Below are 23,516 nucleotides of genomic sequence, written 5' to 3' on the forward strand. Positions count from 1 at the left end.
GTACTTATCTTTTTTAATATCTTGAATTACAAAATTTTGTGCATAATATTTTTCTGATTCATTCAAATTGAAACAGGTAAATAATGTTTTTTAGTACAACTTATTTAATAACAGAGCTAATTTAAAAATTGGATCAGGAAAATTTTTAGTATATAAATTCTATAACAATAAAAAGCCCTAAAGAATTATCTTAATTGCTTTTCTGACTTAGGTCTCTCTCAATAATAATCTTCATTTAATGAAGATCTCAGTTTTTTATGATCTACTGTTGTTCTATGCCAGTTGTATATGCTTGGAAGATATTACATTTTTCTATACCTATTTTTAAATTATTACTAGTATGAATTTAGATATTTTTCATAACATTTTAAAATACGATGTTATCGTTTACGTCAGAATTTTAACACCATGATCAATAAATGACATTATTGAAGTGATAGTAAGACACAAATTTAACATATTTAGATGTTTAATTATAAATGTAAGACATTTGAAAATACATATATATCTAAGGCTATTTTTTTCTTATTGCATTATAGAAGTTTTTTTTTTTTTTTAATTTTTGATAATTAAAAAAAAATAAAATAAAAATAATTTATCATTACGCAAGGTTTTTTTTATTTTTGAGAAAATAATTTTAAGTTAAAATGTGACATATTTTTCTATTAAATTTATAATGCTTCTTTTAAATAATAATTTTATATTTAGAAATGTATTTATTATTTTTAAGTAATAATAGATGTTGATTATTTTATAAAGATTTTTTTTAATTCTTATATAATTATATAATCTTTAATTAAGTGGAATGTAAAAAAATGATAAAATCTTGAGTTAAAATATATTTTACGTTAGCATTTTAAAAGTTAAATAAAGTAATTATTTTATATTAAGAATTTTAATTATTTAAAAAAATATTTTTTTTAAAATAAAAGTTACTTTTTCACTAATAAAATAAGTAAAGGTCGCTATACATGCTCTATATTTATTCGATGTTAATCAAAAGTCATAGAATAACCAATTAATATATTAGTATATCATTACCTACAAAAAGAAATATTAAAACATTAACATTAAACAAATATTTACTTTAAAATTTATTCATAGACACATTTAATAATTTAAATATATTTGAATTAAAATTACTTTTTAAATAATAGTTAACTCAAATATGTTTTTATAGTGATGATGTATTATTATGAAATATGGTAATTAAAAAATATAATGAAAATGTTAAAATTAAAACTTAATAAGATATTTACTAAGCATATGAAATTAAATATGCTTTTATGAAAAAAAATAAATTTTTCTATTTAACTTTATTCATCACATATAGTAAATTTGAAAAATAAATTTCAAAAAATGTGCATTTACTTGGTATTTCATGTAATGCTAATTGAAATAAAAAACAAATACAAAACAAAAGAAAAGAAAATATATTGAAATTTCTAAAGGATTTAATTTTAATATCTTTTTCCTCAATGATAAAAATTTAAAGAGAATATACTGTGATAGTTATTTTTATTGTCATTAATGCACTACTATTTGAAATTAAATTTTTTAAAATGAAAGATTAAAGACAAACATTAAAAATGGTGCATAATAATTATTATAGAAAAACTTTATTTGTATAAATAAACAAGAATTTACACATTTATGGAAAATTACTTAGCTCATCTTTATTATAAACTTGTTTTTTCTTTTTGAATTTTCCTTTAATTTATATTAAGACTTATATTTGTACGGAAGTTATTATTTCTATTTTTTTTTCTTTTATTTTGATTTTGAATTGGCGGTAATAATATATAGTATTTCTTATTTTTCAAATTTTCTCAAAGTTTCTGATTCCCTTTCTAGTTTTAATTTTCAATCGGTTTCATTTTCATTTTCTTCAGTCGATACATTCTCTAATTCTGATTCCATTGTGGACTCTAACCCCAATCTTAAATGAGACCTACGTGAAGTATCTTCTTCTGTATCTAATCTTGATTCTGATGATAATGATATACTTCCTGATGCAGACTCACTTTCTAGTTCTAATTCATCAATTTTTTCTTTTTCTCCTTTTTTTTCCAATGATTCTTTTACAATACTTTCTAGATAATTTACGGATAAACTTCTATATAAATATGTACATGAATTTAGGATATATTCTGAACAACGCATAAAATTTTCAAATCCTTCACAAGATTCTCCTTTATCAAATTTTTCCATGACCATTTTTAAATGTGAAGTTTGTTTTTCTAACCATTCATCTTTCATATTATTGTACCATTGAATCCAAATATTACTTTGGTCTTTAGGGCTTAAAGAACAAAAAAATTTATTACTCTTAAAAATATTTTTTATTTCAATCATCATTTTGTACCAAAAAATAGAACATGTTCTCTCAAAACGCTCGTTTTCCCAAAAACATTTTGTAATATTAATTCTCTCGCTTGGATTTATTTCATCGCTTTCTTCTGTATATTTCTTTTTTAATTCATACATAATTTTATGTGCTAAAAAAATTTCATGTTTTTCTGTAGTAACATCTATACATGCTCCTAAAAAATACTTAACAAATCTCGATAAACCAGTGTAATCTAATAACATAGCTTTTTTTTCTTCATTAGAATAATTACTATATGTTCTAAAAATATGTTTCAATACAATGTCATTAGCCAAAATAACTTCTTCAAAAGGATCTTTGAGAGAGTCATTGAAGTAATTTAATGCAAAATTTTCAGTTATTAATTGAGGTGGCATTTCATTAATATCATCAACATTACTTTTAATAAATCCTGATATATTATAAATATATAATAAAAAAAAAAAAAAGAAATGCTTTTAAAATCTTGGTGTTAATAATAAAATATATAAATATAATGAAACTATTTTCTATAATATAATACATTTTTATAAAATCAATTATATATATATGTGGAAACACAAGAAAATTTTTATTCTATCAATTAAATTATTACTACAATTGTAATTTAAAATTTTTATAATATTATAATAATTAATTTTATATATATATATATTTTTTTTTTTATTTAAGCATATTTTACCAGGATTTTGTTCAGCTTCTGCTCCTTCTCCCAAGTGTATTGCTAGCAAGTTGTAAAAAATAACGTTAAGGATATAAAATATTTTATATATTTTCATTTTAAGTTTATATTTATAAACTAATATAAAATTTTTCTTTTGAATTATAATATATATGTATATATATATATATATAAACAATAATTAATTATATCATATGAATGCTAATTTTTATAAAATGTTTTTTATATTAAAAAAAAATATCTTCTTTCTATCCAATTATAAGTCTAAGTAGTGTTGTGAAACATATTATTTCGAACATATATTCAGCAATTGTATATATTAATGAATAAATATGTATTCTTAAAATTTATAAGAAAAATTAAATACATTCTTTTTCTTAGTAGTTTAAAGACTTATGTTACTTTATTATTATATATTTGGTGATAACATATTTATACTATTCTTATTTGTTATATATATTATAAATTTTGTTTATAAATACATTCAAGATAATATCATCATGCGGAAACTTGTAGTTTCCTTTTTTACTGGTTATTATATAATTATAAATAGTAAAGTACTATTATCCTAAAATTTTATTTTATTAAAAATGCAAAAGTTCAACAAAGAAAAGTGAAATAAAACAATTTTGAATTAATATTTCACAATAGCAAAATTTAATACTAATATACATAAAAATATACTATTTTAATAATTGATATATATATATATAATAAATGTTAATAATGTTGTAATACAAGTTATAAACTATAATCAATTAAAGCATACATTTTTGGAAATATATTCTGAAAAAATTATTTTTATCCAAATAATTCATGCTACATTATAATCACATATTTTTAAATATGAAATGCATATGATTTAATGATATTAAAATAAAAATAAAATAAAGAAAAGATTAAAAAAAAAATACATATAGCAGAATAATAAAATAAAAAATTCCACTCATAATTTTAAATATAATTTTAGCATTTTATTATTCATGTGAAAGATAAATATTATGACAAAAAGTTATTTAAATGATAAAAAGATATGTATATATGTATATTTTTTATTAAAACCTTTTATGATAAAATATAAATTTTAACGTTCATTTTAGTACATTTTTGTTTAATTATGTTTTTTGTGGTAACAACTACATGCATTTAAAAAAATTCCATTAAAAGATTTAATTATAAATAAATACTTTCATAGTGTAAACTAAGTTATACAATTAACATAAAAAAATATTCGAAAGCATACTTATTAAAAAAAATGATTTTAAGTTAAAATATTTTTAAGTAATTATAAATAGTATAATAAAAAAATAAAAAGAATGTTTCGTCTAGAACTATTCGCATAATTGCATTTCATCTATATGTATTCTTATTTTTTTTAGTAATTTAAATATAATTACAGGAAGAAAACTTCTTAAAAAAAAAAAAAAATTAAGAAATATATTAGTAATATTTATAATATATTTTTTTTATACCATACCGCTTTCAAATTATTTTTTCTTTTTTAGTATTTAATAAAATAAAAGTACTGCAATTAAAATTTTTAAAATCTTGCGAAATTACCTTCTTCAGTTTTATATGGTAGTCCATTAAAGAATTTTTCAGTTTTACTTTTTTTCAAGTTATCATTTTGAGAATTTTTTTTTTTTTTTTTTTTTACTTTGTTCATATAGGCATTAAAAGTTTTAATTTTTCTTTGAAATGCATAAATTTATTAACAAGAAAAATTTATTACAGATATATCAATAAAATTAATATTTTCACCTATAGGCATATTTACAAAAATAAGTTATATGCTGAATATAATTAATTGTATTTTAAATATTTTTTAATTATTAAAATGATTTATTTCTATTCGTTTAACTTGTTTAATTATGTACTTTACAATGCCATATTATGAATTATTATATTTAAAATTAAATTTAGAATTTAAATGCTAACATTCAAATGAAAAATACCAAACAAAAATAAGTCAAATTAATTATTCTCACAATAATACCTTATCATTTTAAATATAAAGTTCTCATTTAAAGTTTAAGTTGGACATCAATTATAAAGAGAAATAAAAATAATTAAAAATAATGAATATAATAAAAATTAAAAAAAAATTTTCATATTTAATTAAGAACAAGAAAAATATTTATAATATGTAAGTATGATACCTATAAAAGAATTTTTATATAATTAATTAATAGTATTTAGTTTTTCTATATTTTCCTAATGGTGAATATATTTTTAAAAAAAAAAAATTTTATTAAATGGAAAAATTTTTCTGTTAAAATAAAAATCTTTACATAAATACGGTTAAAAGTTGTGTCTTTTATACTTAGAATTCTATTTTATTCATAGCTAATCAATTTTTTGTTTTTCCGAACTTTTCATTTTCAAGAAAATTAAAGAATTTAAACTTCAAAAATATTTATACAATATAAAAATGTATTATAAATATGATATAGGAAAAATACTTGTATTTCTATATCCACTATCTGTTGACAAAATTCTAAAAATAAAAAATATAAAGAACATCTATTTTTATTTATTTCACCTTGTATTTTATAAAAGTATAAGATTGTTTTTACTTTTTCATTCTTAACAATCAATGTACTATAAAATAACATGTACTTTTGCTAAATTTTTATAATTTATGTTGTAACTATTAAATTTGTTTGTCAAGTTTTAAATTAAATAAATTTATTAAAGAAATTTTCACTTTTTATGTTTGAAAATTAGTTTTATATAGTTTTATATTATTTCAAAAAGATTCTATTTATGTTTCTGAATTCAAAGAAAGTAGTAAATAATTCTTAAATAATATTAATTATGAAACGATATATTTTATTTATCATGGAAAAATATAAAAATTTCTATTATTATTATTCATTATATTTTATTTATCCATATTTCTGTGTATAATAAAGTAAAATATAATAAAATGTTCAAAATTAATATACAAATTATGAAAAAATTAATAAAACATAAATATTTTTAACAATTTATTGAAACTATAATGATAAAGAATAATAAGCAATGCCTGAAGAAAAAATAATAATTTTTTTTTTAATATTCAGAAATTTTATTAATGAAAATAGAATAAATAGTCTATTAAGCTCATATCAATAGAACAGTGAAAGTTTTCACATTTTTAGCTTATCCAAATTAATCATTTTTCATATTGAATTATTTAAATATGAGAATTTTTTGCGTCGCAATTGCAAACTTTTTTTTCTTAAATTTTTAAATAAAAAATGAATTTATTTTTGTATAGAATATTTAATTAATAAAATAAACTATTTTTACTTTTCATATATAGAATTAATTTATTCCTTATTAATTATCATTTCAAAGAAAATTGTTTTAGTGTCTATATTTATTTTTTGTCTTTTTCAAAATTAAAAATTTTGATGATATTATACATTTTAATTGATTGAATTTTTAACATACAAATTCAATACTTAGCATCTCAAACTAGAGTTTTTTATCATACTTTCGAAGATTCTCAATTAATAAAAGTTCTATAAGAGATAACTAAAACATTATTATTTTATTACGTCTAACATTTTAATTTAAGATGTGATGATTGCATAATATAATCATTTTGAATTTCTCAGATAAAAGAAAAATAAGAGGTTACAAAGAGAGTATATACAATATCACATGTTGTATATAGTGTGTTAAAAGAGAAAAGAGAAGAAACTTCAAAATGTGAATTACGACTTAAATCCAAATTCATCAATAGCGAATTATACTACAATTATAAGAAAAAATTTAAAGAAATGAAAATAAGAACAAGTGTTTTCATTAATGCATAGATTATTAGTTCAAAATTATGATATATTATAATAATACAAATGTAGGAGTATGTTGTCATTCATAATATGCTATTAAGAATGCTAATGTTCATTGCAAAAAATTAGAAAACATGAAAATGAAATTTTTGTATTAATTTAATAAAAAAAAAAAGGTCTTATTTTGATTTCATATTAATTATACATAAAGGATATTATTATAAGAAATTTTGAGAATCATTAAAAAACATGAACTCTTTGGGGTAATAGGATAAGGAATGTGCAAACCAAATGGACTTTCTCTCTTTTTTTTGATAATTTTTTGAAATATTTATTTAAAAAAAAAAATGAAGAATTTATATAAGCATAAAAAATAAAATATATTTATGATGAAGAAGAGTAACATAATGAAAATATAATTGTAAAACAGTTATGAATCATTAAGAAAAAGAAAAACACTTTTCTATAATGATGTTAATTTATCAATTGGTTATTCAAAAGCTTTTGTAAAGTTTTAAATAATAAAATTAATAAATTACATATAGAGTATTTCTTTTTATTTTATTTACTATAAAACGAATTCATACAAATGTATTACGTAATTTTTCTATATTAGACTTATTACTGATTCAGTGATCTTTAAATAATATGGAATAATCAATAAATATAAAATAGACAATGTGTTTTTTACTAATCCTAATGAATGTAGTTTCTTCCTTTATTATGAAGTTATATTAAAAACTAATTAAGTGCTTATTTAATTTAAAAATATATAAGTCTTATACTTCTCATTTATATAACATATAATAAACATTACATATAGGTATAAACATAACATCATAAGTAAGTGTAAAGTCACCCTTAATATTTTTATTCTCATTTTTATTGAGTAATTTTGTTTCGCGTTTTAAGTATGTTTCACTATATGAATATTTTTCTCTCTTAATTATTTTCCATTCTCTATTCCTCTTTTTAAATGCTCTTTATTGCGTATTTTTTTAATATTTTATCTATAAATAGTATTATTGGCCCATTTCAAGTAAATTTTAAATAAATAAATAAAGTATCTTTTTATGTATGCATTATAAGTATGAGGGGGAAATGTACATATCTAAATACATACACTTATAAAGAAAAAGCCTTTTACATATATATAATTTTTTCTGCAGATACCATGTGTAAAAATTTCTTAGTTAAAAAATAAAAAGAAATGTTAAATATTACATTTTATAAAGTGTTGTGTAAATTAAATAATAATTAATTAAATTTAAATATAGCACTAAGTAAATTGAATAATTTGAATAATATTTTATTTTATTTCAAATTAAATACGTAGAATTTTCTCTACATGTTCTTTATTAACTTTTTTTTTAATAACTTTGTTGGTATTGAAAAAAAAGTTAATAATTCAACATATTATATTGTTCATAATGCAAAAATCAATTATTTCTTTCAAAAATATAAAATTATCACAAAAAAAAATATATATTTTTTATTTTTTAAGCGACCAAAAAAATTATAGCTCATGTATAAAAACATGCAATATAACGTACACGTTTTAGTATGATTTTTAATATTCACACATTATAGTATAAGTATTTTAAAATGCTTATTTTATACCACTTGCATAAGTAAAACATTATATACATACTATATTATTTTTATTGGAATTAAAAAATAGGTCTATTATATTATTTTTTTACCACAAATTAATAAAAAGAATGTAAAATTATCTCTACTAATATTATCTCTTTAAAATTATTTATTCATTATTTATATAATCTTTATTTATTTATACTATATAAAGTGAAATAAACAATTTATTTTAAAGTACTTCAATTAATTCCATGTCAAACAAATATTTTATTATTCTAAATACATCAAGATTTTAAAGTAATATATAGTTTAATAAAAACAATTATTTTATACCATAAAAATTTAATAAAACAAATTTGAAAATATAAAATATATATCCTACCTTTAATAAAAAATTATTCCTTTTAAACATAAACTCTTCAAAAATTAACTTTTCCAAAAAAAAAAGTTTAATATCTCCATTTCCATATATTTATAAAATAAAAAAATGTATAATTTATCTTTTCTATAATTTTAATATTCTTTTTAGTTTGATAATTAAAGCATTTCAAAATTGTATATTAAAAAGATTATTCTAATTACACTTAAGTATGCGCACTATAGAAAATGGTATATATGCAAAAATAAAAGAAATGTATGCATAATTTTTTTTGAGAGTATGACATCTTTTTATCTGTTTTATATATATTATTATTATAAGATAAATAATCATAAATAAAAATTATTTATGGATTAATAATAATTTTATGTAAACCTTATAAGTAAAACAATAAGTTTTTAATGTAGTGAGAAGATTTAAATACTTATTTAACAAAGCACTAACTCAAGAATTTTAAATTGAATATAATACAAATTATTTATTTTATGTTATATAATGTAAATGTTAGTAAATAGTATTAGTGGCATTTTTAAATTGTTAATAAAATATAAATTTAACATTACTAGATGTTTAATTATGCATGTGGGGTATTTTAGAATATATATGTTTTTTTTTTATGAAAATTTTTTTTTGCATACATTAAATCTTGTCTGTTAGAAATCTTTTTTTGTTTCAATATTTTTATGAAAGTATTTTTTTATAGATAATTATACATATTTTTTTTAAAAAATAAAAAATTTTTTTCAGTAATTTTTTTTTAAATGAGAAAAATCTATTCAATGTAGTTTAAAAAAATTATGATATTTTGAGAAATCATAATTTTTATGTGAGTTAAGTAATAATTATTAAAATGTTAAAATGTATGTTGATTATTTTATATATATTTTATGAGAGACTTTTCTTATTGAATTACATAAACTTTTCTTTAGCTAATTATAATTCAAGGAATACTGAACTAAAATGAGTTAACATATATTTTATTATTAATTTTTAGAAGTTACATAAAGATAATTATTTCATATTAAATATTTTAATTATCACAGATGTATAACTTTTTTTTTAAAAGTTAATTTATAACTAGTAATTAAAGCACAGATTAGTTATAAATAAATAGCATTATAGACTAATTTATATTAAGAAGAAATATAATGAGTTGAAAGTTTAACTATGTTTGCAAAGTATTTGAAAAAAATAAGTACACTGTATTGCATTTTTCAGCATTTATATAAAAAAAAAATATGTATTTTTTTTTTTTTTTGTTGATATGATGTGTGTTGTAAAAATATTATCTTAATTGAGGAATATATAATACAAGAATAAACTTGTAAATTAATGCAAAACTATAAAATATGTTAAAAAAGTTATCTTAATATAAAATAATTTTTTTTTAAATTTATTTAATATAATTAACAAAGAATTAATTATTATTTATATTGATTAATATTTAATTAAGTAGAAAATTCTCAACGTGTTCTTTATTAATTTAATTATTCAATATTTGTCAATATTTATTAACTATTTGGAAAATCAAATATTTATATAAGGGTTATATTATTAATTGTAAAAAATAATTTTATAATCAATAAATTAAGTAGAAATCTATATACATGCTCCTTATTAACTGCTCAATTTACCATAAAAATATTTGAGTGACCATTTAACAAACCATTAATTAATATTTTGCAAGATTCTCATAGCTAGTAATTAATTAAACAAACAACCAAATTAATGCATCATCCATTTATTAATTAAAATTATAATATAATTTAAAATTTTTTTTTTATTGATTTTGTCTGCACAACTTAAAAAAAAGCGCTAATTTTGTATATCAGTAAAAAAGTTATAATAGATAAATATTTAATGACAAAATAATGTTATAATGTACATTTTTTTTATATATATTTTTTTCATTTAAAAATATATGATATCCTTCTAGTAGTATTACATATTTTTATGTTTATTATTCATATATAGTTTTTCTTTGGTTCGTTTTTCAATATATTTTTTATATTTCATTGTTACATTAATAAAAAAAAATGCATATATTGTAAACTATATAAAAAAATAACTAATTCTATTTAAAATCATTTTATTGAAATAGTAATTAAACACTTTTATATTGAGTTTAGAAGCTAAATTAAAACTATTTTTAATAAACACAATTATGCTTTATTTAACATACTTAAGTGTTAATATATAATAAATAAAATGAACAATATGATATAACAATTCTTATTATAAAAGTATTATAATGTGATATTTCTCCTATTCTTAATGCCTTAAGTTTTCAATTATTAATGTTTAATTTGTCTCTCAAAAAAAAATTACTGAATTACATATATTTTTAATTTGTTATTACAAACCTTATTTGATATGTAATATATGGAAAATTTGGAAATATTTTAACATAGTTAATATATGTTATCGAGTCTATAGTTACTAATATTATTTTCTTTACTTACTATAATATAGTTATGTATTAACAAGAGTTAATAAATTACTTTATCAATAAATGATTATAATGTTAGCAAAAAAAAATGTTCATCATACTTCATGTAAAATGATTTAAATTATCCAAAAGAATAATAAAAAATATTTTTTGACAATTAATATTAAAGTTGTCTTTATAGTGGAAATTAAAAAAAATTTATACCTAATTTAATTATTATTTTATATATATATAAGTATAATTCTGTAATAATATATAGAATAAAGTAATATAATTGTATTAAATTAAAACTTTTTAAAATTATTTTTATTCTAGAATTATAATGCTGCATAAAGATTTATTTAATATGTTAAACCTAAAAGTTAGCATATGATTATGCATAACTGTAAGACATTTAAATATTTGATATTGTAAATTTATTTTATTATTACACTTTTCTTCTTTAAAGTATCTCTTTTATTTACATAAACTATGTATAATATTTAAATTAAAATAATCCATATTATTATATAATTGTCTGGAAAATACTATTTACTGATTTATCTAAAATATCCCTATCATTAAAAATTAATTGAATTAATAAATATACATTTACCTAACATGTTTTTTTTTAATATTAAAAGAAACCAAACAAAAATACATCTCACAATATAAATATTTAAAAAATAAAAAAATCATTTATGTGTAAATTCTAATTAATGATATCAGTAAAAGTTTTCACGAATTCTTCTAATATTAAAAATTTAATTGGTTTTACCGTAGATCTAAGGTAACTTAAATCCATTATAATTTTAAAAGATAAATTTTGAGACATATATTAGTCTTCAGTTGCATATTATTGAAATTAACAGAAGAAATACAAAAATTTACATTTCGTCAAAGGGATTGTAAAATATTATTGTTTTATTTTACAATAGTTCTAAAGTTATAGAATGTTAAAATGAGAAGTTTTTCATAGTTATCTAAAAATTAAATTAAAAATGTAATTTTTACTATAAAAAATTTCATGTTTTGTTTTTTTTTATTTGATAAAAGTTATTATTATCCTTTTTGTATACTTTAATCAGTAAAACCATATGAAGTATCGATATATCTATATATTCATGGTATTTAAGAAAATACCTAATAACAAAGTTAAAAGTGTTATAAGGCGTGTAAATAATTATTCTTTTTTTTCTTAATACTTTTTGAAAATTTTGTTTGTTTATTGAACTATTTCGTTTTACTAGAAAGTATATTTTACCTTTTTTTTATTTTATTTTTATTCAAAATTTTATAGGTTTTGAGAATTTAATTCATCTTTTTTTTGGAATAAATTTATATAAAAATATAATATAACTTATGAGAAGAAAGGATTATAACTAACGATTAAATTAATTTATTGTTAATAAAAAGTAATAACAATCTTTTTAAATACCTGAACCAATATAAATGAGATTAAAGAATTATTCATTGATTCTTTGCTTCAATATTTTTGTAGATTAGTGAATAAGCTAATTAATAAAGATCACGTAGAGTAGTTTCTACTAATTTTGTTGATCATAAAAATACCTTTCTAATGAATACGTGTATATGATGTTGTTATATTATGAATCATGATATATATATAGATTATTTGCATATAAGATATACAACCTTTAAATAAAAGTATATTAAAATTTTTTTTTGTTCTTAATATACTACTTATTTTATAAAGGTTTTTATCTAATTTTATGAAAATGTTAACTTTTTCTAATGCTAAAATATTAATATAAAAAAACTTTTAATTATATTTAAAAAATTATATATTCCCTCCAAACTAATAATTTTTTGTAAAAAAATCCCTCTTAAATAAAATTAACTGTTGTAAAAAAATTAGAATATTTTTTTTTTTTTTTTTTTTTAAAAAAAAAAATATAATATTCATAAAATATAATTAAAAATATAATAAAATGAAAAATGAAAAAAAAATAATTTTTTTTTTATAATTATACAATAATGTTCTTAGTTGTAATACTTTTTAAATATCTTACGATAATATATTTATATTATATTTATTTTATTTATTATAATATTTTAAGAGGTTAAGAAAAATTCTAACTAGTGAGATATCTATCCAAAGAAAAAATTTAAGGGGATACTTTAACTGTCTTTCGAAAATATTTAAGAAAAAAAAAAGTTCGAAAAAACATTTTTTTCATGAAAAAAATTTGAAAAAAAAACTTAAATAAATATTTTATTCGTTGTAAGAATAAATCATTTTATTTTAGATGATAATTTATTGTTAAGATGAACAATAAATTTTTAAAGAAAAAATTATGTTAAATTTGAACAAAAGTTTTATTTTACGGAAGATTTAAGTTTAAAGAAAAATGAACTTTTTTCAAACTATATAAATAGATGTAGAATAAGTTATCCATTATAAGATAATAAAAATATTTTAGAATATTTATATATAGAGAGTTATATATCTAAATAAATAAAACCATTTATTCTATGTAGATTAATATAATTATATAAAACTTGCATTAATATAATTAATATGAAACATAACTTATTTTTTTCATTTAATATAAAAAGTAATTTTATAATAAACAAAATAGGTAGGGCTTCATATGTATGCGCTTTACAACTAAATTGCTTTTTCAGTGCTCTACAAAAATATTTAAGCATGAAATTAATAAAACCCCTATAAAAAAAATTTTATAATATAAATAAATTATATCGACTGAATATTAATTCATCAATATTAGATGGTAAGAAGTGATATACCTTAATAAACTTTCTTTTTCACTAATTTTTCTTTAAATATAATATTTAAACATTAGAAAAAATTTATTTTAATAGATTTATATATAATTTTAAATAATTTCAAAAATATAAAATATTCATTTATATTATAAATCTAGAAAAAAATTTATAAAAAAATTAAAAAAATATTTTAATAAAAAAATAACTTCAGGTAAATTTAGATTTTCTATGCAGTTAATATATTAAAAAAACGCATAAAAAAAAAAATTTTTTTATTATATTCTGTACGTTCCAAATTTTTAATAATTCAAAAAAAAATTCAACATATATTTAAAATTTTATAGTAATTAAAAATTAGCTTTTAAAAGAATAAATATTTTTTTAAATTCTAATTGAGATAATTTACCTTATAATCTTTCAGATTTTTTTATAAGAAAAATTTTTAGTTTTTTATTTTCCATTTATTAATGACAATGATAAAACCAATATTTATCACAGTTATATTTTTTCATTTTTATATTTGTGTATATAATTTTTTTTTTTTTGTATTTTTCACTTTAAATTCATGAAACAAATCTTGAAGAAATTTTCTTATGAAAGGTAAAAATTAATGTTTTACTTTATTATTTTTGATTTTCTAATTTGTTGCTATCTTAAGTAAAAATAAAAATAACTCATTTTTTTAAGAATAAATGAATATAAAAAATTCTATTGGGAAATGTTAAATTAATAGTTACAGAAGTTTTATTTTTTTAAAGTATATAATATTCTTTAAAAAAATTTATATTTTTAATTTAATATTCATAATAATAGTATTATACGTAGAACTTGTAATTATAAATGAAAAATGAAAAAGTTTTATCAATAAGAAAATATTAATAATGATTTATAAAAATAAATTTTTTTTACCTTTATTTTTTCAATTTACTCCAATTAATCAGAGTTTATTTCAACATTTTTGTTTTTTGTTATTTTATTTTTATATTAGTTATTTTTATCATTTTAACTTCAATCATCATGTTTATTTAAAATCTATGTGAATTTTTATTTTTTTTTTTTAATAAAAATAATAGAAATATATATAAATAACAGTTCCTTTTGTTTGTTGTATTTAATGAAGTTTGTATAATAGAAAAATTTTTAAATAAAGTACCTTTAATATCATAATGTATCAAAATAATAGGAATAAAATTTAAAAAGATAATGGTTTTTATTTTCTTTATTAATTATTTGTATATGTAATTGACTATTCCTATGAAATAAAAATTTTATTTTATAAAATGCATTGCAAGAATATATTTTACGAATGTTTTTTTTTAATAATATTTTTAAAAATGTTCTTCTAAATATTTAGAAATAAGAATCTCTATATTATCTCAAATATATTTTTATTTAAATAATATTACACATATTTTTTGAAAACACATAGATATATCTTTTATATATATAAAAGAAAAAAAAAATAAAATATAACGACAATTCTCACGTAAATAATATCAGATTTAATTAAACTTTTAAAAATTCATATTACACTCTGGTTAACTTTAATCAGTACAACTCATTTTTAGTACATATATATATATAATTATATATTTAGTATGAACAAAAATTACTTTTCTGTTATATATATATTTATATAAAATTCTTTATCTTTTATATTTTCCTCTATCTTAAATAAAAATTCTCTTTAATGACATCTTTAACTTTTAAAGGTTCTTGGATTTTTTTAAAATAAATTTATATTAAATAAAAAAAACATAGAATATATTATATATGTTTGCTTTCTTTTATACATTTAAACTCCTCAAAAATTATAAAACGTTTACATATTTTGTTTGTTTCAGAAAACTTCTAAAGCAAGATTGCATCCGTTTTTTTTTTTTTATTTTAAATAATAATGGTTAATAAATGCATTAATATTTTTAAAGCTCATAAAAATGTACAGCAAATATAAAGTTTAGAATTTTTTCGAGAATATTAATCTTCTTAATACATTTTCGTAAATTATTTAGTATTATGTCAATATAAGAAGGAAATTAGCAAATATTATTTTATAATTTCTTTTTATTTTAAAAAATCTATAACACTAAATTAACTTTTTCTTCTAAGTTTCTTTAATTTTTTAATACTATACAAAAATAATTTTAATTATTTTATAAATCATATAATTTAAGTTTTATAAATAAGTAATATCATCCTATAAATTATGAAAGATTGGATTGTTCATGTAACGGTAGGAAAAAGAAATAACAGCTACATTGAATAATCTAACGGTAATAAAAAATTGTATTTTTATGCTCCTTTATGCAACATATATACTTTTAGATATTATATAAAAATGTCAATTTTCTTTTATATCTCATTTCTATACTTAGATTTCTACATATTTTATTTTTTCTTTACTTCAGTCGTAATTCTATTTTTTCAAAAAGTTAATATAAACTAATATTTTCTTTCAATGTTATTTACTCCATAACGCTCATGTCACCTGTTTCACTATAATTATCATCACTTTCTTGGAAGAAATTATCACCTTCTCCATCTTCGTTTTCTGTTGATTGTGGATCTGATTCTAATGGGTTTTCTTTTGGAGTTAAACTTAATGTTTGAATATCTTCTACAATTTCTACTTTTAGATCTCCAATAGTTTTAAAGGGTGTTCTGTTAATTACTTTCCTTTTATATTTAATTGTGAACATATTTAGTAAAAGAACCAAAATTGCTAATGCATTCATTAAAAGGGGATTCTCCTCAGCTGTCAAGTTGCTAGTTTGGTATATAGGAATAACTCCGCTATCACTTTGTTGCATTTCTGCTGTAGAAGATGAGGGAAATGGGCTAAGATTAGTAATAAAGAAAGGGTCAGAAGTATTACCACTAATAGCTTTATCATCTTCTAAAACTAATCTTATATTTTCTTTAGGATACTTGTTCCCTTCCATGTTCAAATTTTTTAAATAGATTAATAGTTACAACTATACAACTAAATTAACATAACTTATTAGAATGAAAAAAAAATATATTATTTACTAATAAAAAAATATAAATCTTTATACATATATTGTGATAAAAGAAAAATATACTATTAAAAAGATATGAAAAAGAAGTGAATATTCAAAACATGATTTATTAGAAAACCTAGAAAAAATATAAATATAAAAATTAAAGAACTACCTATATTATATAAATATTACCATATAAATGAAAAATATTAAAATATATAGTTTATACAACTACTTTAATTAAAAAATTTTTTTTTCTTTATTTAAAATAAAAACAAAAACAGTTATTTAGATAACCATTAGGAAAAAAAAACTGCATGCTATTTTTTCCAAATATTAAAAACATGCAAAAATATAAAAAATAAATATGTTCTTTTAAATATATTCCAAAAAAAAAAAATTCATAAACAGCAAAAAAAAATTAGAAAAGCAAAAAATTAAAAAACATTTATTATGAAAATATGTACTTAAATCTTATAAATAAAACAAATAAAAATTTAATTTACAAATATAATTAAACTAATAAAGAATATAAAATTAAAAATAAAGAATGATTATTTTTTTGTAGTTCTAATAATAATAAAATAGATAATTACTTATTCTTTAAATAGCAGAAATATGAAATTAGAAATTTTAAAATCAAAATTTTATATACATTTATTCCTTCATATATACAAAATGTGACTATAAACATGAAAAGGAAAAAAAGAAACAAAATAAAGATGTTTATATTATATATAAAACATATTACGATGAAGCATTTATGATTATGATAAAATTAACAATTATAAAATCAATATTAATACTTTAATAAATAAAAAAAAATATATATGAAATAAGAATCTATATAATAATAAAGACGATATATATTACTTGATTATTTTTCATTATAAATCTATTTAATAAAATAATCTAGCTAAAACAAAATATTTTATTTCTATTTGAAGAAAGAATTAATAAGTTTATAAATTATATAATTAGATTTCAAATGATTATATTAATTATTTATATTTATTTGATTAACGCAATTGATTGAGAGAGGAGGATTTAATAAGATTTACTTTAAAAATAAATTTTTAATAATAGTTTATAACATTTAACATAATGCTCATATTACAAACTAGACATTTTTGAAAAGATAAGAAATGGGAAAAAATGTTTAAATTTTTTTTTTATTTTTTAATTATTAAAAGATTAAAAAAATTAAAAGGTAAAAAAGATTTTTCATGACACATTTTACATATACTATAATTTTATTTTTAAAAATATATGTTAAAATTATTATAGTTTAAATTCATATGTTTGAATTTCAAAGAAATTCTATATTTAAAGAGAACATATAAGTACTTCATAAAATAAAATTGAGATTTCTTTTTTTTTTTTTTTGTAAAATATTTAATTTTTTTATTATATATAAAGGTTAATTTTTCTGATAACATAAGAATGGCGAATTATACATTTATAAGTAAATTAAAGTACATCAAAAAGATAAGTTCAAAATATATAAAAAAAGCTTCTATAATATTATTCCTTTGAAATAATCAATTAAAGTGAACTATTAATCAAGTATTGAAAATTTCCAATATAATAAAATTATGCTGTAACAAATTTTTATTAAAATATATATCACTATATAAATATTTTATAAGTTATGTGAATAAAAATAATTTTATTAAAGGCGTAGAAAGATGAATATAGAAAGAAGAAAAACATTTTAAAGTTTTTAAAAAAATAAAAAAGAAAATAATTTATTTAAAATGCTTGTGAAAATGTAATTAAATCCTTTAAAGGCTAAAACAAAAAAAAAAAAAAAAAAAAAAAAAAAAAATAAACAAAATATTATTAAATTAAAAAACATATAAGAAAGTATCCATGAAAACTAAGAAGAGTATAATAGTTAAAATATTAACAGCATTGTTAATTAAAGCATTTGAAGAAAATTAATACCATATATATCTAAAAGAAGATAGACTTTTTCGTTATAAAATAAATATATATATCCTTTTCTATAATTTATTTGAAAATTATTCTAAATATTAATTAATGTCTTGTTATATAAAAATCAAAATTTTGAAGAAATTATCTTAATATATATAAATTTGCAATTGGTGTATATATTTTTTAGTATTTATTCGGATTCATATTTATAATAAAAAATTTTAGAAATTATTTTTAAAATAAGTTTTTTAATATATATTTAATAGAAACATATATATAAAAATTTAAATGCATAAATATATATATATTAATAATTATTTTTAATAATCATTTCAATTTTTCCTGATTATTATTTAGTTGTGATATTGAAATTATAGTTTCTAGCAAAAGAACAGTTACATTTAAAAAAGATATAATGATAATAAGAAATTTATGAATTTATAATACTCAAATAAGTATATTTTATATATATATTCTTTCTGAATAAATGAAATGGTTATAGCACAAATATACTAGTTTCATATGGGAAAAATACATAATTAATGTATAATTACAACGTCACACAGAAATAAATGTCTTTGATTTATTTTTATTTATTTATATTATAACAAATAAAATTGTTAGAAACATTTTATTTTATAAAAATGATAATTTAACGTTTTAAAAAAAAAAAAGTGAAATTTTTTATTGTGTTAATAAAGGTAACTTTCAGAATATCTTTTTATTTTTATTAGAGTATATATGTAATAGTTATAAAATTTAGGTAAATTCTAGAAATTTATATAATATTTTTTTAATAAAATATATTATTTATTCGCAAAATTTATTATAGATCATTTGTTCTTTTTTTTTTAATACATGCTTTTTATGTTTTATTATGTTTATTATACTGGTTCATTTAGTTCTTTAAAAAAACATTTTGCATGTAATTTTTTTATAATTTTTCACTTTTACTTAAAATTAGTAGAGGTGATGAATTAGAATAAAAAACAAGGTAAAATCGAAAAGAAAAAAAATACATATAAGAAGAAAATAAAAAGGATGGTAAATGTAATAAAACAATTAGCATAAATTTTTGAATTGTAATAAAAATGAAAATAAGACTATAACAAAAAAAGTAAGAGAATGTTTAATAAAAGTAAAAGGTATGTAAAGTGTACAAACATACGATTAGATGAAAAATAAGAGTATTCAAAATATATAAATATGAGCATACCTAATATTCCAGATTCCAATAGAGAATCAATTTTTAATTACTTGACAATAAATTTTCTAAAAAATTAGGATTTACATCGTCAAATTAAATTATACAGATTTTATAGAGAATGCAATTAAAACTTATTAAAATAAATAAATGAAATTAGTAAAAAAATTAGTTGTAATGATTAATAAAAAAGTTGTTATCCTATTCTTTATTTATAGAATTATATTAACAAAAGAAAAAGTCACGTGAAAATACGTAAAATTCAAAAGTATGAATTATATAGGTATCTAGAATTATCTCAATTAGATAAGATTAATTATATATATATTAATAAGTAAATATTAATTAGATAATTTTAAAATGTTTTTTAATTCATTCTACTTTTTTTTTTTTTTTGAAGTAATATTTTATGAAAAGATGCAAGTTTATATTTTTTTTGAATAATATCTATGTATAACTGATTTATTAACTGGGTGTTCGGTGACTTTACTATAGTACTGAACAAACAAATTAATAAAGAGCATGTAGAGTTTCCTCTACGGTTTTGATGTATTTATATATATTTTTAAATGCTTTGAACAAGTGATGCTTAATTATGTAATCTACTTCATTCAGTATTCTTTAATTTCCATGAGCATTTATTTACTTTAATAAAAATCTTTAATTTTATTAAAAATTTATATCCTCATTGAATATAGATGATTAATTAAATGTATATTACTTATTTCTTTTTTATGATTTATGTCCAGCAATTTAAATATATTGCCGTTGAATTAACAAACATAAACAATTAGTAAAAATGCAAATTAATTATATGAATATTAATTACGTGAAAATTTTATTATTATATGTATAAAATTTTCTCTTACAAATTAAAAATATAAATACTATGTAAATATCTTTTGTATGTTTAATATCTCATTCTTATTGATAATTGGTTAATAAAAGGCTTCATTAACCTTTTTGGAAAATAAAAGGACTAGTTAAATGAAATATACGAAGTTGGTCATGCATACACACACAAAAATAAAAAAAATTGATGATTTTTTTTTGTTTGTACTTTTTAAAAAGAAAGTACAAAGACTGTCAGGAAAAAAATATTTGATAAAAAAATGTAAAAATAGTCAGGAAAAAAATTGATTAAAAAAAAATCAATTTTTTAAAATATAAAAAAATAAAATAAAAAAAAAAAAAAAAGATTTTTTTTTGGGGAAGTGAGGAATAAGATGAAATATTTTTATGATGAATTTTGTAAAAGAAAATTTTATACATATAACAATAAAATTTTCATGTAATTAATATTTATATAATTTATTTTGTTTTTGTTAATAATTATTTGTGTTTGTTAATTCAACAGCAATATAAAATAATTGCTAAATATAACTCATAACAAATAAACAAGTAATTATAATTAATAATTAAAGTTAAATAAGTATTTAAATTTTTAATAAAAATAAGGATTTTTATTAAAATAAATAAATACCTTTTGAAATAAAAGAATGCTGAACGAAGTAGATTATAATTAAAGATCACTCGTTCAAAGCAACTAAAAATATATATAAATATAAAAAAATAATAGAGACATCTCTACATGCTCTTTATTAATTGGTTTGTTCAGTACTTTAGTAAAGTCCCCGAACACCCAGTTAATAAATCAATAACAAATCTTTTTCCAATTAATTTTTAACCATTTTTTCTCCACGTATTTTTTTTCTTTAAAAAAAAAATAAATATATTTTTTTGTGTCTTTTTTTTTTTTTTATTTGCGTGAGCATAACTACGTATTCTTCATATAGCTAGTCCTTTTTATTTCCAAAAAGGTTAATAAAGCCTTCTATTAACCAAGTATGTACATTGTATTACATATATTTTTTTTTTTTTTAAATCATAAAAGTATAGTTTTTTTTTATAATATTTTTTTCTAATGAGAGAAAATTATTTAATTTTTGCATAAAGTATATGGTGATGTGCAAAAAGACGTCACATTGTTATATATAGTGTTAATTAAGTAGTGTGTATATTGATTCAAGTTTAACATAAATGATAGAATCGATATTAAATAATTAATTAATAAAAATCATATAAATATAATAAAAAAAAGTGTTTTAATTCAAAATGAATTCTTCGATAAATTAAATGGTATAGTTGACTTATTAATTACCTATTCAATAACTTTTCTATAGTATTGAAAAAACATACTAATAAAGGACATATAGAGTTGACTCCACTATTTTAATGAATTTATGTATAATTTAAATTCTATAAATCAGTAAACTACTTTATATATATATCTACTTAATTGAAGATTTATTATTTTTAAGAGACATTTATTTACTTTAATAAAAATCACTATTTTTATTAAAAATATAACTCCTTATTAATTATTGGTTTTAATTGGATATATTTTATTTATAATGCTATGAGTAAGTTTTAGCAATTCAAATACATTTATCTTAAATTAATAAACATAAATATTTAAATGAATACAAAATAAATTATATAATTATTACAAAGCACGAAAATTTTATTATCATTAATGCAAAAACTTATATAAATTTAAACAAAATATACCACCAGAAACTCTTTATCAAAGATTCTTTCTTTTTTTTTTAACCAAAAAAAAAAATCATTAAAATTAACAACTAATTCTTTTTTTTTTTTTTTTAATCTAACGCTTGAATCACTAACTATTTATTTTACATACATCTATTTTTATTCTCAGAAATGTTAATAATGAATTTTATTAACCAATTATTTATAAGTGAATTATTATCATTTAATAATTAATATTATAATAAGCAAAATATGTATATATTTCTCTGCATGCTTTTTATAAAACAGTTTGTTGAATACTATAAAAATGATTAAACATTAAGTTAATAAGTCAAACATTAACACTTTTATGTTTCTACCGAAGAATACATAGGTATTGAAGAGAATAATTATGCATATTATATATAAATAATCTTCTATATATCTAAAATAGTTCAAACAGAAAATTTTAATTTTTACAATATTTCATCATCGTCATTAAACATTATTATTGATCTTTCTTAATGCAAAACAAAAATTTAAAATAGGTAGATATATAATTATACACACGAAACATTTGCTAATATATATATAAATCTTTTTTAAGACACTTTTTTATTATAGTGCATTTAAATTTTGCTTTTAAGAGAAAATTCCTTTATTGTCTCAATATTTAACTATTTTTTTATAATTATATCTTTTTTTTTAAGGAATGAGAATTAAGAGGAAAAAACTGTGATACAATTTATAAATTTATAATTTTTGATGGATCTTCTTATACATTTTTCAATGATAATATTTAAAAATATCATCAAAAAAAATTGAGAGTTTTTAAGAATTTTATTTTTTTTTTA

The 23,516-nt window shown here is 17.2% G+C and overlaps 2 protein-coding genes across 2 annotated transcripts, besides 3 other annotated features; both read right to left on the reverse strand.

Moving 5' to 3' along the window:
* Nucleotides 1-1,863: 1,863 nt before the first annotated feature.
* Nucleotides 1,864-3,147, reverse strand: PGAL8A_00330100 (hypothetical protein; the record flags this gene model as incomplete). The annotated part of the gene is made up of 2 exons (XM_028672330.1): nt 1,864-2,780; nt 2,964-3,147. The coding sequence occupies 2 exons, from the start codon at nt 3,145-3,147 to the stop codon at nt 1,864-1,866; spliced, it is 1,101 nt and encodes a 366-aa protein (XP_028528893.1).
* Nucleotides 3,148-16,451: 13,304 nt separating this feature from the next.
* PGAL8A_00330200 (hypothetical protein) lies at nt 16,452-16,928 on the reverse strand (the record flags this gene model as incomplete). Its single annotated transcript, XM_028672331.1, has 1 exon — nt 16,452-16,928. The coding sequence occupies one exon, from the start codon at nt 16,926-16,928 to the stop codon at nt 16,452-16,454; it is 477 nt and encodes a 158-aa protein (XP_028528894.1).
* Nucleotides 16,929-20,585: 3,657 nt separating this feature from the next.
* Nucleotides 20,586-21,006: a repeat region.
* A 224-nt stretch (nt 21,007-21,230) lies between these two features.
* Nucleotides 21,231-21,788: a repeat region.
* A 485-nt stretch (nt 21,789-22,273) lies between these two features.
* Nucleotides 22,274-22,674: a repeat region.
* Between the last annotated feature and the right edge of the window lie 842 nt (nt 22,675-23,516).

This window comes from Plasmodium gallinaceum (genome assembly GCF_900005855.1).
Source record: "Plasmodium gallinaceum strain 8A genome assembly, contig: PGAL8A_v1_98, whole genome shotgun sequence".
Lineage (NCBI taxonomy): Eukaryota > Apicomplexa > Aconoidasida > Haemosporida > Plasmodiidae > Plasmodium > Plasmodium gallinaceum.